This window comes from Panthera tigris, chromosome B1 (assembly GCF_018350195.1).
Source record: "Panthera tigris isolate Pti1 chromosome B1, P.tigris_Pti1_mat1.1, whole genome shotgun sequence".
NCBI classification, from domain to species: Eukaryota; Metazoa; Chordata; class Mammalia; order Carnivora; family Felidae; genus Panthera; species Panthera tigris.
In genome coordinates, this window is record NC_056663.1 from 164,423,166 (window position 1) to 164,442,425 (window position 19,260).

The window sequence follows — 19,260 nt, forward strand, 5'->3', positions numbered from 1 at the left end:
CAGATCTACTCTACTAGGAGAGGCTATTCCCAGGACTTGAGTAGACCAATATTCCTAAAGCATAGCTTTCACCCATTCCTTCTCTGCTCAAAAGGGGGTGGGGGGAAGAGAGAAGCAGGCAAGCCAAGAAACAGACTCTTAACTATAGAGAAATGATGGTTATTCCTGAGGGAAGGTAGGTAGGGGGATGGGTTAAATAGGTGATGGGGGTTAAGGAGGGTACGTGTTGTGCTGAGCACCAGGTGATCTATGGAATTATTGAATCATTATATTGTATACCTAAAACTAATATTACACTGTATGTTAACTGGAATTTAAATAAAAACTTAAAAAAAAGAGAGATGAATTCTCTGCCACTAAAGGAAAACATCTCTGATGGTTAATTTTACATGTCAACTTCACTAGTGATGCCGAGAAACTGGTTGAACACTACTTCTGGGTGTGTCTGTGAGAGTGTTTCTGGGAGAAAATAGCATTTGAATTGGTGAACTGAGTAAAGCAGATGGCCCTCACCCAATCCCTTGAGAACAAAAAGGCAGAGAAAGGTTGAATTTACTATCTGCCTTTCTGATGCTTGAGCTGGGACACTGATAGTCTGACCTCAGCATTCCTGGTTCTCAGGCCTTCAGACTTGCACTATAATCTACACCATCAATTCTCTGGCTCTCAGGCCTTCATAGTGCACTGCTGGCCTTCCAGAAACTCCAGCTTGTGGATGCTGGCGTTTCTTGGCCTCTTTTATCACAGGAGCCAATTCCTTATAATAAATCTCATTCCTATTTGTTCTATTTCTCCGGACAACCCTGGCTAGTGCAATGTCCAAGCAGTGGGCTGGTGGTAAAGTCCCTTCACAGTAGACCTAACACTCCCTCTCTTCATTTCTTATCACGGCTCCTTTAGTGGGTTACCTCAGGCCAAGTTAATATACTCCATTTCCGGGGCGCCTGGGTGGCCAAGTCGGTTAAGCATCCGACTTTGGCTCAGGTCACGATCTCGCGGTCCATGAGTTCGAGCCCCACGTCGGGCTCTGTGCTGACTGCTCAGAGCCTGGAGCCTGTTTCAGATTCTGTGTCTCCCTCTCTCTCTGACCCTCCCCCATTTATGCTCTGTCTCTCTCTGTCTCAAAAATAAATAAACGTTAAAAAAAATTTTTTTTTAAATAAAATAAAAAAAATATATATTCCGTTTCCTCAGAACACTCCTACCCGAGAATGAATGAATGAATGAATGAATAAATAACATTATAAACTTGTTTGTAAAGCTATTAACATATTAGATTCAGAATTTCACAAATCTGTTCTAGTGATGACTTTTTAAAGTTTATTTATTTTATTTTCAAGAGAGAGAGTGAGCATGTACACGTGAGAGAGAGAGAGGCAAACAAAGAGGGAGAAAGAGAATCCCAAGCAGGTTCTGCACTGTCAGTGCAGAGCCTGACATGGGGCTCGATATTATGAACCAGGAGATCATGGCCAGAGCCAAAATCAAGAGTCAGACACTTAACCGACTCAGCCAGCCAGGCACCCCTAAAGATGACTTTGTAAAAAGTAGATACAGGGGCACCTGGGTGGCTCCAGTCAATTAAGTGTCTGGCTTTGGCTCAGGTCATGATCTCACAGTTCATGAGTTCAAGCCCCACATCGGGCTCTGTGCTGACAGTACAGAGCCTGCTTTGGATCCTCCGTCCCCTTCTCTCTGGCCCTCCCCCTGCTCATGCTCTCTCTCTCTCTCAAATAAACAAACATTAAAAAATTTAAAAAAGAGCATTTTAAAATAAAAAGTAGATACATTTCTCATGAAACATAATGCCAGAGAATATTATAAACTTTGTAATTCATTTTCCTAAAAGTATGAAATATGAAAATTTCATCTTCACAAAGACATGGGAAATGTTTGTGGTACAGTATTAGGCTAAAACAACTAGGGTAAAAATATATGCAACACAATCTTAATTTTGTAAAACACATGTACACAATGAGCACAGGACTTAAAGGAATATACAGCCGTGTTATAGTTATCTCTGGATACCAGTATCGTAGGTATAATTTGTAGATGTAGATTTACAACATACAGCACAGTTCAAAACTCATCTTTACAGACTTTATTCTTAGCTACACAGTCTTTCAGTTTAATAAATACTGGAGATACACGTCTCCAACAGAGCACACATGCTTCTGAAAAGACCTATTATGAATACCTTTTGCTGCTGCAGTGGGAAGGCTTTTATAAGCCTCTAGTTTTGTGTACAAAAAAGAACACTCTTGGGGTGCCTGGCTAACTCATTCAGTACAGCATGCAACTCTTGATTTCAGGGTTGTGATTTTGAGCCCCATGTTGGCTATACAGATTACTTAAAAATAAAATCTTTTAAAAAAAACAAAAAAACCCCACTCTTCCCCATTTTTCAGTATTCCTTTCCTCAACAGGTACTTCTGGTCTTTTCTTCCATATCTCATCTTGTTTTTCATATCCATTCATATTTTTCTTATTCCATCCTCTTCTTAATCCCAAATTATAACATCCAGTATTAAAAACTATCTGCTTGCTTTCTTTCTTATGGTTTGAAGTTTAATGCTTTCAATTCCACTTATAATAAGTTATAGAAGCTTTTGCTTTATCAACTCCTGGGTTGACAATAACTTTTAGAGCTCTTCCTTGACTTATGAAAGGGTTACATCCCAAAAAACCTATTGCAAGTTGAAAATACTGTAGGTTGAAAATGCATGTAATACCCCTAGCCTACAGAACATCATAGTTTAACCTAGCTTACCTTAAACGTGCTCAGAATGCTTACCTATGAGCCTATAGTTGGGCAAAATCATCTAACACAAAGCCTATTTTATAATGAAGTGTTAGTGCTCCCTTCGGCAGCACATATACTAAAATATAATGAAGTGTTGAATATCTCACATAATTTATTGACTACTGTACTGAAAGTGAAAAACAGAATGTTGTATGGGTACAAAATAATTATGTACCCCCCTGATTACAGGGCTGACTGGGAACTGAGGCTCCCTGCTACTATCCAGCATCATGAAAGTATCTTACCCCATCACTCACCCAGGGAAACTGTCTAAATTTGAAATCTGAATGCATACTGCCTTGTATCACAGTAAAGTCAAAGAATCCTAAATCAGACCATCCTAAATCAGGACCATCTTACACATTTTGGTTCTGCTATGACACCTGAACTAAACTCACTGAAGGTCTTCAACAAATATTAGCTGAAAACATCACCACCACCACCATCACCAAAAAGGGTCCCGATCACATCTAAGGGGGAAAAAGGTAACATTCTAAGGGGGAACACATCTAAGGGGGAAAAAAGTAACATTTCTAAGACATGGGTATTCCCTAGCACAGCTCCTGTTCCACTTACCTACTGTAAACTTTAGTTACTAAATTATTGATCTGTTTGTCAATCTTGTATTTTCGGTAATCTTCCAAACCATCTTTAATTGCGATAATCGTAAGGACTACCACCAAAGGCAGCATCGTAATTTCCTTTTGGAAGGCTTCGACCAAAGGCACCCAGTTCAAGACAGCTAGAAACAGGAAATATAAATTGGCAGCTCTGCAAATCCAAACACACACAAGCAGGTGTTAACAAATCACATGCAAGTTTAAAGCAAGAGGGGCAACAATACCACAGGGTGCCTTCCGACGAATTTCTACTGTTTCATTTTTGATGCTAGGGAATAGACAACTAGCACAACCTGACGGATCTGAGCAACGTGTCACTCCTGCAGACATCCAGCTCAGGGCATTATTTCAATAAATAGGAGGTATTTTTTATTAAATACATAATAGTGAATATTGGAGCAGGATAGTCTTGGGTTGTGTAAAACATGATATAAAGCATAACAGAAGACACTATTTTCATTTTAAAGGCTCTAGAAATTTAGAGGAAATTCAGTGTTTAACGCATAGTAGAAATAAATTTTTAAAAACTCCAATTCTCTAGCCTTCAGAAGTTACTTTGCAAGTCTGAACATTAGATTCAAACAAGGCTCAAAATAAACAGAGAAGCCCGAGAGGGTTTTCTTTTCCCCTGGAGACCTACCCTTCTACCTCAGCTCTTCAGCAATTCACTTTTTCAGGAACTTCCTCCACTCCTTTATTTTACATATTCAAATACTTCTCCACTGGTCCCTAAGGTAAATTCAAGTGGCTCATTTCCTTAAAATCTCAATCCTGCATAGCCCCTTGAGTTTTTACCATGAATTTTCTCCATTAACCATTAAACTTCTCAAAATAATTTCCCCACATTTCTCCCTTCCTTGCCTCTAACTCCTTCTGCTCTGAAAATTTCTTTCTTAACCCTTTTTGCTACTTTTTTGGCTTCTATTGTTTCCATGTGGACTGCATCCAAACTTACAACACTGGCCCTGGACTCTGTTCAAGTTCCAGATTCTAGCTCCATCAATGTACAATGTCCAATGTACATTGTACAATGTACAATGTACAATGTCCAATCCATGTACTAGATTATGAACTTCATAAAAGATAGACTCACCCATAGCATTTAAAGCCATTAATTCAACAAATTCACATCTATACTGTAAACATACCCACCGTTCAATAAATGCATGTGGAACCGAAGTAGAGTGAATAATGAAAATGAATATGTGTGGAATGAACAATGAATGCTGAGAATCTCTCTATTCACACATTAGCATCTCAAACTCAACATTTATAAAAACAAAATAATCAAACCAACTTTCTTTTCATTCCTGTCTTCTGCTAATCCTTCTGGTTAACTCAGATCAAAATGTTCACACCATCTTTTTACTTAATTCTCCGTATCTAACCCATAATATCTGTAATAGATCATTCTTTTCATTCCCGCATTTTTCTAAGCTCAGGTCTTACCACTCACCAGAGTATATACAGAATCTTCCTAAATGTTCTCTCTGCCTTTATTTGCTTCTAAGGGTGTCAGGCAGAAGGGTCCACATTCCAGGCCTCAGTTAAATCTATGCTACTGCCTTTCTGCTTTTACTCCTATTCCTTCCTGCATCTGAAATGTGCTTTGCCGACACCTCTGCCTTGAAAATCTCACCCACTCTCCATAATTAAATTTCAACGCCATTTCATCTTCTATTGTTCTACTATTGCTCATTTTGAGGCTTCCATCCTACTTGGTAGGACTTTATAACACTCATCACATCCACTGTGTCTTTTCATTGTATACACCTCCTGTTTCCTCGGCTGAATGGCAAACTCCATTAGGAAAGGAGCACCATTTAGACATTTCCTTCAAAGCCTAAACTCACAGGAGAGCTTCAATAAATACATATTAAACTGAACTATGTCGTTGCTTCACCTAGTAACATCTTATATCTGCATTTGCTTCAGAGCTCTATTTCCCCCTATAATCAAGTAAGAAAAAGTGAAAATAAAATGCAGCTTGATCTAATGGAAAGAACATGGAAGCAAGTGTGAAAAGACTCAGAGCTATGGCTCCTGGTCTGCTCCTTATCACTGGCATGACGTTGGGTAAACCCCAGCATCGAACTTTGTTTCCTAATCTAGAATATGAACACAACAGTATCTTCCCTGGTCAAGAGAAAGCATTTTACCAATTGTAAAGCGCTGTGTAAACGTGAGGGGTCATCTTTTCACAACAGACTCTACCAGAGTCATCAAAGGAAATGTCCCAAGTCGTAGGCTTAGGTAACCTACGTTATAGAAATGAAAAATCTTGTATCAACCAGAATGACAAAGAACGTAAGATCTTCTTTTTCAAAAAGAGAATAAAAGTACCTGTGAAATTGTTCAAATAAGTTTCTTGGCACAAAATTTAGAAGTGTGTACTTTGTTGTTCGTATTCGGTTATTGACGTAGGTACCAGAGAACTTTTCATACTCATCCTTGAAGGGCCGAAGGTGGGGGACAACAACGCGGTGCTTTGCTGCCAGTTTGGGAGCGTGAGAGGACACACTCCCACAGGCGAGCAGAGAGGAATAGTTGTATGGCCTCTCGTCGTCGTCCCTGTGTGTGCTGCCCATCAGCCGCTGCCAGCGATACCTGGCCCACTGAAGACACTCAGTCATGTCCAAAACGTGCTGAGATCCAGGAGGTGTAGGTGATCTGGCAAAACAAACAGACACCCACTGAAACACTCCTCATAAACTTCTGGAAAGTCTTAAAGAACAGGAAGGATAGTAAAATTTACAATTTTTTCCGTATCAAACAAACATATGACCCAACCGCTGAAGGTATAAATGGTATGAGGACACTTTCGTTAGGTGCTCTATTTACTCATGTATTGTCTTTCCCCTTCCCCCGTTCTCAATCCCAGGGAATTTTAGTGAGGACTGAATTGGGGCTGCCTATTGCCCTCCCCAGCATCCTCCTCAGCCATTGAATCTCTGTCCTTCTCTCCAAGGCCAGGTGACTCATCTTGTAATGCCTTCCCCTCAACACTGCCATTCTCTCCTGAAGAGTGAATAGTGGATCAAAGGACTGATCTACACAAGACAGAGACACTAATGGCGTCTTTGTGGGATTGCAAAAAGACCAGATGCAGAGGTAATTAAGATGTGGTTAATATCCTTTCAAATTTCCAGTTTAGAATTTAAACCACTTTATATCGAGCAAGAATGACCAAGGATCTACTTAGACATTCCAGCTCGAGCATTTTCAAAATTTGTCAACTGTCAGACTGGTGAGAAATACGTTCTGTGATGTAACCTAGAACCTCCACACACACAAATACAAACACAGCTGAAACAGAAGTTATAAAACAATTCTTATCCTTATTACTTGCAATGCATGTTCTATTCTACTCTATTTTCACTCTCGTTTGGTCTCTCTCCCATTTTAATACTGGTCAAGATGCACTGAATTGATCTTGAGATTAACTAATATGTTGCTATACACACTTTGGAAAGACAATGATTGAATGTGGCTCCACAATGGGTCGAAAGTATACACAGAAGTGAACAGACCTACTTTCTGTTATGGCAGAAAGGCAGGGGAAAACAGCAGCCTAACTAGAATGTTCAGGGATGGCAACACTTCCTATCATGGCCAGGAGAAGGTAGCCTTTTAATCTTTCTTTATCTATCCAAGCAAAGCTAAAAATACATTACTGCTTAAAGAAGGTTGTTATTAATAATAGTTCACATAAATCTACAGCAAAACTTAAGATATCAAAAGGAAAGCAAATCAGAGTAAGTCATACCTCATTAAGAACCAGCATAAATCATAGTATTTTAAAGCTTAGACTTTAGAGATTATTTAATCTAGAGGTCACAAACCAGTGGCCTTTAAGCAAAATTCTACCCAGTGATGTATCTTGTATCATGGTGTCGGTAAACACATTACTAGAATTTGTTTTCTGATACAGGACCAACCTTTGCAAATAGATATAAATTCACATAAAATACTGATATTTAGTTTCTCTTAAATAAAAAAAAAAACAACAAAATATTGGGCACATATTTTCACATGATAACAACTGTCAGAAGCCTTTTTACTATAACCCCTGACCCTAACCCTGCATTTTCTGGTTCATCTATTTTAATCGAGTGAATGAGCACAATGTTTACCACTTTTTGACAAATCAAATTCTTCCTGCTCTATAGACTCCAGCTCATATATCAGTTGTATAACTTATTAGGTATGTGACCTATGTAATTAACCTTTGCACCTCAGCTTGCCAATGAAAAAAATGAGACACGATGAAGAATCATGGGGCATACTGTTGACAAACATTGTTCATTCTATTCCCCACTCTCACTCTCCACTTTGGCTATTTCTCAGGTTATACAGAATCAAGGTTGTAAACCCTGTAAATTGGGCTGAGATCCAACCTTTCAATATATTGCTTTTCAAATTAAATAAAGTTGTCCAACTCTAAGTAAATGCTCAGTCCAATACACCTGTAGATACGTGACAAGTAACCAGCACTAAGTAGGATACATATAGAAGAACAAACATTAACAAAATACAGGCATGACATAAAATGACCCCCACACCACCCGATCTCATCCTCAACCATTCTATCCAAAATTCAAACTATGTTCACGAACAAACTGTATTCCACTTGTTTGGTGTTTCCCAAGCTTCTGTCGTAACAGTTCCCTAGGCCCCTTCCCTGGATATCCTGATTAAAAGAATCTAGAATGGAGCCCTGAATGTGGAATCTAGTACCCAAACGACTTATCAGGGAGGTTGCAAAGCACAGGTTATACCTCATATCTCTGCAAATGCTGCTTTCTGGAGGGCTGGTCAATCATTTCATCCACTCACTGCACCAGCCCCTATTCATCCTTTTGACTGTTTTAGTTTGACCGTGGAGTGGGGGAAACTGAGGAGGGTCCACACAGGAGATACAGTAAGGCATTCCCTGCTCTGCTCCCATTACAATGCTGAGCCTGGCTCATTCACCCCACTTGTTTCAGGGTGCAGCAGGTAGCTTCTTTCTTCAAAGTCAGGCAAGGCATCTAATTGTTTCCAGACTCCACAACAGAGTCTAATGCTTGGCCAAAGTTAGATGATCAACAAATGACTGTTGATCATTGAATTTTATAGAAACGAGGAAGTATGGGGAAAGGAGACGAAACACCCCATTTCCTCTTTCATGGTTCAGCCTGGCTTTCCTTCCATTAGAAGGAGTAATAAGATTTAAGTTTGAGAAAACAGAAGCAGTCAGTTTGTGACTGCATTCCTTCTACCTTTATTAATAGAAGGAATCTGCTTCTCCAAGCCTGAAAGACTCTTGCAGAAAATCATCGTTTTCTTTCCTACTGGCTTTATAAGACCAGTAAGCAGTATAGTAGTGATTAAGAGCATAGACTCCAAAGCCAGACGCTGACATCAATTCCTGGCACCTTCACTTGCCAGCTAACCTTGATCAAAGGGTTGTTGTGAGGATTAAGTGAGTTAATATATGTAAAGCCCTTACAATGGTGTGTGAACCATAATTAAGAGCTAAGTAAAGCAAAAAAAATGTAGTGATTATCTGGAAAATGTTCTCTCAATTATAGCATTTATTCATAAATATTGAGAATTTATATGCACAGTGTTGACATTAACAACTATACCCAATTATTGATCTATATTTAATTTCTTAAACTGTATATAACTCACACTCAGCTTTAGCAACTTTGCATTTCATTTAATTGGAGAGTTTCCCAGGCAACCAACCATGTGAGGATAGCAATACCTTCTTCTCAGCTGTTCCCAGGGGTAAACAGAGCAACCTAGTAGACAAAACTCTAAAGAACAACGTGCTATGAAGCATTTTTACAATTTTTCAAAACATCATTCATCATTCCAAGATTTAGCCCACTCCAAAGAGAGTTGATTTGTCATGGTGTTCTGCTAATACATAAAATGGTCCCATGCTTTATTTGACCTAATACTCTGCCACTGATTGAAACACTGCCTTCAGAATTAACAGCAAAATTAAACACACACATACACACACACACACAAAGAACCAAAGGCTAAAAGTTCAATTATCATCACTTAGAAACAGAAAGAATTTTCAGATCTAGATACTTGACTTGTGAGTGAGCTACTGTCCCTAAAGGTAGGGAGATTTAGTATTTCGTTTAAAAGGAAAAAAAAAAACAACATTTACCTAGGTTTTATTAAAGTCTCCATGACTAACATCATTTTTACTTTAGGAGTAAACTACTACTTGTGAAAATTTGGGTTACAACAAACTTGCTGCTGGTTAGTGATGGAAAAATACCATTAAAGATTAACTATATGAAAAGGCCTACATGTTCCCAGGCTAAGCATGGAAACTTGAAGTCCAACATTACCCAAATATGCAATGTCAAAAAACACCTGACCCTGGACACTTTGCTTTCACTAATGGACATTAGCATTTTATCTAGAATTTAAAAATTAATTAATATGATCATAGATCCTAAAGGTCAAGATGCTTTTTTTTTTTAATGTTTACTTATTTTTTAGAGACAGAGAGGTAGAGTGTGAGTGGGGGAGGGAGAGGAGAGAGAGAGGGAGACACAGAATCTGAATCAGGCTCCAGGCTCCAAGCTGTCAGCACAGAGCCCCACAGGGGGCTCAAATCCACCAACCCAGAGATCATGACCTGAGCCTCAGCAGAAGTCGTCAGCCACTTAACCGACTGAGCCACCCAGGCACCCCCTAAAGGTCAAGATTCTTAACACACGTGAATACTGGGAGAGAAGGACCGGGTATGAGATTAACATGAACCACATGCTATATACACCCAACTTGCAACACTCCTTCACAGCAAGGCAATTATATGGTAAAAAAAATAAAAATAAAAATAAAAAAGTTTCACTGCGAATAACCATTTATCACCATAATATAAATATCTATACATATTAAAAACATGTGCAAGCTTTTTTATAATTGCCACAAAAAATTATAAACCACTTTTACTTAGGAATATTGATGGAAAAACTCCTAAAAATCTAGCAAATTAAATACAATGCAAAAGGATGGCTGCTGGTTGTCTCTAGGGGTTAAGAGCAGCCTTCCAGTGATGGCCAGCAAGAAAATGGAGACATAGGTCCTACTACTGCAAAGAACCAAGGTCTGCCAACAACCTGAGTAAAGTTGGAAGTAGATTCTTCCTGGGTTTTCAGTTAAGAACTCAGCTCGGATGACATCCTAATTTCAGCCTTTGAGAACCTGAGCAAAGAACCAATTCTCACCATACCTGGACTTTTCATCAACAGAACTATACTCATAAACTAGCGTTTATGAGTGGCATGGACTAAGCCACTAAATTGTGGTTGTTATAATGGCAAGACAAAATTAGCGCAGAGGGCCCAAAAGTAGATCCTTGTATAAACAGAAAGATAATATATGGCAAACGTGGGATTTCAAATCAGTGGGAAAATGGTGACTTAACACACCTGAATAAATGGTTATCCATCTTGAAAGCCAGAAAGCTAAAATCCTTTTTACCTCATTTAAAAATAAATTTTTATTTCAAAATATTTTAATAAATTTTTGATTTAAAAAATCTCTAGGTAGATTAAAACTTAAATGTAAAAATTATAGTAAATTTACTGGAAGAAAATTCAGAACACTTATTGTTAGCTGGGCAAAATTGTTAACTTCTCTCTTGCTTAGGAAAGTTCTCTTGTAGTCAGTGCTGGTGAGGATACGGGGAAACAAATCCTCTGGCAATGGGAAATGAATTGCTTAAAATCTCCCCTCCACCAAAAAAAAAATTTAACAATATCTAATAAAATTGAAAATACATGTAACTATTGACACAGCAATTCCATTTTGGGGAGTCTTACCTATAGGTATGGGTATACGTACAAGAATGTATACTGTAGTTTTGGGGGTTTTGTTTGTTTTTTGTAGTAACGGTTTTGGAAATATCATGAGAGTCCTTCAATTATGGAAGAGCTGATACATACACTAGGACACATCCACATTACAGAATATTACACATTTATTTAAAATTATATATATCCAGGGGCACCTGGGTGGCTTGGTCGGTTAAGCATCCGACTTCGGCTCAGGTCATGATCTCACGGTCCGTGAGTTCGAGCCCCGCGTCGGGCTCTGTGCTGACAGCTCAGAGCCTGCAGCCTGTTTCGGATTCTGTGTCTCCCTCTCTCTCTGCCCCTCCCCTGTTCATGCTCTGTCTCTCTCTGTCTCAAAAATAAATAAACGTTAAAAAAAAAAATTTTTTTTTAAAAATAAAATAAAATTATATATATCCATCCATTGACCTGAACAAATGACTATTGTGTATAGTTAGAAAAAAAAAGGAAATAACAGAGACCTGCAAATATAAATGATCAAAACCAAAAATTAATAAACATGAATGAAGTACAGACCAAAATGACTGATCTGGATTCAAAGAATGGCAAGAATAACAATGTGGGCACAGTTGAAGTTTCACTTTAGTTACCACCTACCAAAATAGGCAAAGGTATACATAGATCTAGGATGCACATAAGCCGGTGCAGCTCTTGTCACCTCCTTAGTTCCTCAGGAAGACAAGACCGTTTAGCAGTGCTGTTGGCTGTGAGGAATGTGGAGCCTGCCAGTTCACAAGATACTGGAATAGAAGTCCACTGCCTTTTCAAATTCTTAGGCTGGAAGAAGGGCCACATCAGCACACGAGGGTCTACGGATTAGATTATCAAGCCTTGATTAGAGAATCAAGGGCTATCTTAGCATACCGCAGCTCCACAGACCTAGCTTGTATTTCTTAATGCACTGTCGACTCCACAATTGGCCTGGCCTTGGTTTGCTTCACTTAATAACACAAACTGTGTGTATGTTCACATACATTTTCAAGAACATGGATAAAAGTATAGAATTATTTACACAGGGCTATGACTATCGGTTATCGATAGTGAGAATACAAAGGGAATAGAAGATGAACTCTTCTTTCTTATCTTTGGCACAATGAAGATGTATTGATTTATAATTTTTTAAATAAAGTTTTTGAAGGGAGAATTTATAATTAATAGCTACAAATGTCTAATGTTGCCCTAAGCATTAGGTCTGCGTGATGCTACATGATCCAATATTCCATTCAGCCACAGAAGCTGAAAAAACCAATAAAGTTCTAAAATCTACAAGAGATCATTATGCACAAAACCAATTAAGATTAGAAATAAATAAATATAGGGATGCCTGGGTGGCTCAGTTGGTTGAGCATCCGACTCTTGATTTTAGCTCAGGTCGTGATCCCAGGGTCTTGGGATCGAGCCCCACATCGGGCTCCGTGCTAAGCATGGAGTCTGTTTAAGATTTCTCTCTCTCTCTCTCTCTCTCTCTCTCTCTCTCTCTCTCTCTCTCTCTCTCTCTCCCTCTGCCCCTCTCCCCTGCTCACAGTCACTCATGCTGTCCCAGGAAGGAAGGAAGGAAGGAAGGAAGGAAGGAAGGAAGGAAGGAAGGAAGGAAGGAAGGAAAACCAAGCATTGCTTATAAAATAAGTACTAACATTTCTATCATGGCTACTCTTTATGAAATACATTTCCCAGTGTCATTTATGACTTCTATTTTTCAAAGTAAGAAACAAAAAGTCAAAGAAGCGTTTATAATAACTCAAGGCATGCAATTTTAACTCCAAAGTCATGCCTTTCCAACTATACAATACTACTTCTATAGAAAATTTAAAGTCAAATATTATCATTTAAAACTATATTATTTCTAATTATAAAATTTTTTCTAGAAGATATTAAAAACAAAAATCCTTCATAACAGAGCGTACCTAAAATAACATATCGCACTATGCTCCTTCTTGAATACAAATGTACTTGAAAGCAAACAGTTCTCAAAAACCCTGTTTCCCTTAATGAATGCTAATGAAAAGTTTGTAGCAAGGCAGATTACCAAAGGTAAATATGCAGTAATGAATTCCCTTGGGCCCAGTTAGCATTTAAAACTTTCTGAGGTCATCACCACCCAACAAACAACTTGAATTACACACATAAGCTCACCTGCCTGAAAGAGAAAAACATTCCTATGTATAGTCATGTCAAGATGCTCTGTTTGTGGCTGTCAAACTCCAGCATGCATCAGAGTGTCCTGAACCACATCCCTGACTTTCTGATTCCACAGGTCTGGGGTGGGGGTTCAAGTATTTGCATGTCTAACACATTTCCAGGTGGTGTTGATGCTGCTGGTCCTGAACCATACTTTGGGAACCACTACTCTATGCTAAATCAGTTTATTTCAAAATGTGAAGTTGAAATTAAGAGTGAACAGTTTATTAGGTACCACTCCTGTTACCAGCAAGCCCATCGCCTCTGACTGTATAGACCAAGGCTATGACCAGCGACTTGACAACCTGCACAAACAGAAGTTGGTGGTGAGGCCTGCAGGATCAATTCTTTCTACAGATTTAATATAGTTACAGTCAGTTTCAACCAACATTTCCAAAAGCTCAGCAAGGGAGAACAGTAAGTCCCCACCTTGACAGACTTCTAATCTTCTTCTCAACTAAGAGGAGAAAACCCTAACAAAATATCAAAGTTGTTACATGTTCAAGATCTTGGAAGAAAGTCAAGTTATCTAGTAGGGTCAATAAAAAATACAGAGTAATTTTATAGCTATCAGTTTCCGAGAATAAGATAGGAACTGTTCACAGTAGAAACTTACAAGCTATGAAAGTCTCCTTGACCTCGATGTGTCAGGTAGCCCTCTCTGAAGCACGATGAGCCCTGATAAAACTTGGGCTTGTTCCAATCTGGGTCATCCCTGACTAACTTACTCAAGTTACTCAAATTCTCTCTGTAAGAGCCCTATTGCCCTCAAGGAGATCAATTCTCTCTGACAGGTAATAACAATGGCAGTAAGATCATTTGATATCTTTACTGGTTTCTTTGTCGTATCAGGGGCCAAAGTGACAGGTTGGCAGGGCTCCTTTAGTAACTACTATCCTGTGATCTACAAAAGGAGAAAGTATTTTCATCACCCCATATAATCACTGGAAAAAATATGAACAGTCATAGATGGATCTAATACAAGTTTGGTGATGACAAGGGTCAATTTATTTAGTGGGAAAACTGGATCTTGAATAATGAAGTCCCATAATCCTCTGTGCTCTCCAGGTGAGAGGAATCAGATTTGCCAAATAAAGTCATTTTGGAGTTCCGTGTGCTCTTTAATATTCTCTATGAATTTAACTCCTTGAACTAAATCCCCAGTCGAAGTATATATTCTTTTAGATGTATGCAAGAGGCCAGGCAAGGAGAATATGTCACCAAAAACAATGAACTGAAGTAATTACTTTCGATAACTGCTGATTATTATCATGGGAGGAAGTGCTACATAGGAGTATAAAAAACTAACTTAATAGTATCTTTCACTTCTACCACTAACGAAGAAATCTTTGTGAGAGCTTTGTCATTTTTTAGGACCCTAAATAGGAAAAGGTCAACTCTACTCAAGCACATAGCCCTTAGGCATCTTTAGAAAAGAGTGCTTAAAGGGGCACCTGGGTAGCTCAGTCAATTAAGCATGCAACTTCGGGTCAGGTCATGATCTTGAGGTCTGTGGTTTCAAGCCCCATGTCGGGCTCTGTGCTGACAGCTCAGAGTCTGGAGCCTGCTTAAGATTCTGTCTCTCCCTCTCTCTCTGCCCCTCTCCAGCTTGCTTGCTCTCTCTCTCTCTCTCTCTCTCTCACACACACACAAATAAACATTTTTTAAAAATTTTTTAAGAAAAACAAGGAGTGCTTAAGCCACGTTTACTCAGTCCGTGACCTGAAAACCAGACACTGGCTGATGCAGGGGGAGAGAAACAAAAAATACTGTTCTACATCACAGAAGCAGCCTCTAAATCAGACTGAGGGAAGGAACCCTCCACAGCAATGGAGGGTCCTCATGTTTAATATCATTGCAGTTGAATTTTCAAAGACAACATGTTTATTTTAAAAGAAGACAGATATAAAATATGACTGTGGTACCCAGATGCATAGTTTTATACTGAGAAGAGTTATTCATTCTTAATGTTTCCAAATACATTAAGTATAAGACATTCTTTAATTCTCTTATGTGAGTGTGCATGTGTAAATATATATATATATATATATATATATATATATATATATATATATATATATATAAATATATCTTCATCCATTCAGATGCTGAAAGCTTTACCATCTCTCATCTTCAATGTATCTCAACTTTCTCTTGAAAGGACCACACATCCAAATGAGTTACATTTGCTGATGCTTGGGCTTCAAAACTGGTTTAAGCTAGCAAAAGGGCAGGGAAAATGCTGCAGTTGTATGAATGTCTCTCTGGTACTAGGAACCAAAAAAAAGCTCACCCATACTCATGGTTAGTTCCCAATATGCCTTTGTCTATTCTTAAAGCTGAAAAAACATATATTAAAAGTTAATAACAATTTTTAATACTATGTTTTGACATTGGTAATTCTAGATAGTACTCCTAAATATTGAGATGACAGAAAAGCATGTTTTTGAGATTTGGCTATTCAACTCTAATAAAATATTAATTCAGTAAACCTAAGATCATAACAATATCTGCCACTTAGAAAGACATGCCGAGTTCTGTGCTGGGGATAAATATACAGTAACTTTAATCCTTACAACAAAGGACATACAATTATCCCCATGTTAGGATGAGAAAACTGAGGCTCAGAGCGATTGAGAAATTTACCCAAGGGACATAGCTTGGTGAGTGGTTGGTTACCCAAGCGTAATCCAAAGAACATGAGGGTTGGAAGAAAGAAGACGATGACTATAAAAAATCTGAATTTATGTCATTTAGAGAAAAAAAAGAACTAAAGACACACTTCATTTGAAAAACCAAAGTTAACAAGTTCAAATATTTGTATTTAATTTTAAAACATTCTATTGGTGCATTCAATAGAACAATCTTTACATATGTTTGAAACGTGATTCAGTACACACAAATAAAATTTGCTTTTAAATGATTCATTTTTAACCTGACTTCAGTATCATCTGCCCCCACAGGGACCTGTAAGCAGCTAAACTGCGGTCTTTCACTGTTGCTCCTTCATGCATGGCCTCACTTCCCTGCTCATCCAAATTCAATTTCGTGGTCAACCCTGTTATCATTTCCTTCTGTAGTCTCTCTACCCCTTAGCTCTTCTTTCCTCTCTTGACAAAACTCTTATCCTAGTTCTATTCAAATCAGTTATATCCAGATCCCTGTTATACTCTGTTCTAGTTAGTACCTCCAAGTTGAAAGTGTCAGAAACGTGTAACATCCCTCACTGGTGTCACTTTAAATTACTGACCGTGGACCACCAGCCAGCCACACCTGCTGATGGTAATCACACAGCATTTGCAAACTCTTCACTTTCCCACTTTCATAGACAACTGTTTCATACCTTCTCCTCTAACTTTCCACATCTCCCTCCTAACATTCTTCCTGCTGATGACCTTGTTTCTACTGTACTGAGAAACCAGGGCCATCAAACCAGAACTTCTACAGGTTCCCCCCATGTAACTGCCCTCCAGCTCAGACCTCTTCCCCCAAACTCCAGACTCCTATATCTGCCTGCCAACGAGGCAGCCCCTCTCTAGATGGGAACATGTACAGAACTGTGCTCTTCTGCTTCCTCTGCAGATTAGCCCTATCAGTTGATGGCAGCTCCATCCTTCCGGATCCTCAGCCTGGGGTCCTGTCCTTTCCTCAAAACCCACATACAGTCAGTCAGCAAATTCAGCTGAATCCAGAATCTCACCACATGGCATCACCTCTACCACTACCATCTAGTCCCGTTAAACCCTAAGTTACATCCTGAATTTTCCACAATTTAAAACTCTCCAGAGGCTCTCATCTTAATTATGACAAGAGCTGGCAGCGTCACGTGTACCTGTCTCCCAAACTCCTCTCCAATCTTTTTTTTTAGTGTTTATTTGAGAGACAGAGCACAGATGAGGAGGGGAGGGGCAGAGAGAGAGAGAGAGAGAGAAGGAGGGAGAGAGAGACAGAATCCCAAGTGGACTCCATGCTGCCAGCACAGAGCCCGACGCGGGGCTAAAACTCCCCAATGGAAGATCCTAACCGGAGCGAATATCAAAAACCAGATGTTTACCCGACTGAGCCACCCAGGTGCCACAGTCCTCTCCAATCTTTTGCTCCTCCCCTCCTTCATGCCACCTGCCACAGGCTCACCTCAGCCATCCCTGTTCTCCTTCCCAGTTTTATTTTTCATAGAACTTTTGCATCACTTTCCAACGTCATAAAATTATTTTTGTATTTTAGCTCTTGTCTCTCCTCTCCATTAGAGGAGGGATTTCTATCTTTTTTGTTCACTCATACAGACTAGTCCTGCAAAGTACCAGGCACAGAGTAGATTTCAATGCATATCTGTGGAACGAACATAAGAATCAGGTACCACCTCTCTTATACTTAGCAAAAAGAGGAATATCTGTGACAATCTTGTATACACCAGCTCCATAAGGTATATAAGCTTAGTTATTCCATGATCTCATTGTATCTTTTATTGTGCATGCTAAAGTTATTAGAGTTTCAGATTTAGGTTTATAGCATGTAACCCTAAAATGACCACTAAAAAGACTCTGCAACAGGTAGACATAAAAAGGGAAATAAAACAAGGAGACTGTATTTTTAAAAATTACTCAGGTATTTGAATTTCTTTGTTGTGAAACTCTCAGGGAGGAAGTTTTCTGAATACCTATTTTTTTTCACATAGCTTAAGGTTTATCCCTTTAAGTACCAAAACAATTTTATCTGGGATGAAACAGCAACATGTAAAAGAATGAAACTGGACTACTCTCTTACACCATACACAAATAAACTCAAAACGGATGAAAGGCCTAAATGTAAGACAGGAAACCATCAAAGCCCTAGAGGACAAAACAGGCAGCAACCTCTTTGACCTCAGCTACAGCAACTTTGTACTCAACATGTCTCCAGAGGCAAGGGAAACAAAAACAAAAATCAACTATTGGGACCTCATCAAGATAAAAAGCTTCTGCACAGCAAAAGGAACAATCAGCATAACTAAAAAGCAACCAAAGGAATGGGAGAAGACATATGCAAATGACCTATTGGGTAAAGGGTTAGTATCCAAAATCTATAAAGAACTTATCAAAATCAACACCCAAAAAAATAAATAACCCAATGAAGAAATGGGCAAAAGACATGAATAGACACTTTTCCAAAGAAGACATCCAGATGGCCGACAGACACTTGAAAAGATGCTCACCACTGCTCCTCATCAAGGAAATACAAATCAAAATGACACTCAGATACCACCTCACACCAGTCAGAGTGGCTGAAATCAACAACTCCGAAACAACAGACGTTGGCAAGGATGTGGAGAAACAGGAACCCAGTTGCACTGTTGGTGGGAATGCAAACTGGTTACAGCCTCTCTGGAAAACAGTGTGGAGGTTCCTCAAAAAATTAAAAATAGAACTACCCTATGACCTAGCAATAGCACTACTAGGAATTTATCCCAAGGATATAGGAGTGCTGATGTACCCACAATGTTTACAGCAGCACTATCAACAATAGCCAAATTATGGAAAGAGCTCAAGTGTCCATCAACTGATGAATGGATAAAGAAGAGTGGTTTATATATACAATGGAATACTACTTGGCAATGAGAAAGAATGAAATCATACCATTTGCAGCAACGTGGATGGAACCGGAAGGTATTATGCTAAGTGAAATAAGTCAGTCAGAGAAACACAGATATCATATGTTTCACTCATATGTGGTATTTGAGAAACTTAACAGAAGACCATGGGGGAAGGGAAGGGGGAAAAAATAGTTTCAAACAGAGAGGGAGGCAAAC

General features: G+C 38.9%; 1 protein-coding gene across 2 annotated transcripts in view; it reads right to left on the bottom strand.

Annotated features, from left to right (window-relative positions):
• The window catches only part of ATP10D (ATPase phospholipid transporting 10D (putative)), a 107,119-nt gene that overhangs the window by 73,683 nt on the left and 14,176 nt on the right, over nt 1-19,260 (bottom strand). Inside the window, exons 2-3 of one of the 2 annotated variants that reach the window (XM_007075911.3) lie at nt 5,767-6,093; nt 3,380-3,574 (exon numbers count right to left, since the gene is read on the bottom strand). In XM_007075911.3, the coding sequence (XP_007075973.1) occupies nt 3,380-3,574; nt 5,767-6,056 (485 nt within the window). In that variant the 5' untranslated portion in view covers nt 6,057-6,093. Of the gene's footprint in view, nt 1-3,379; nt 3,575-5,766; nt 6,094-19,260 lie in introns of those variants that run through there. The other variant, XM_015534760.2, reaches the window with a different exon arrangement.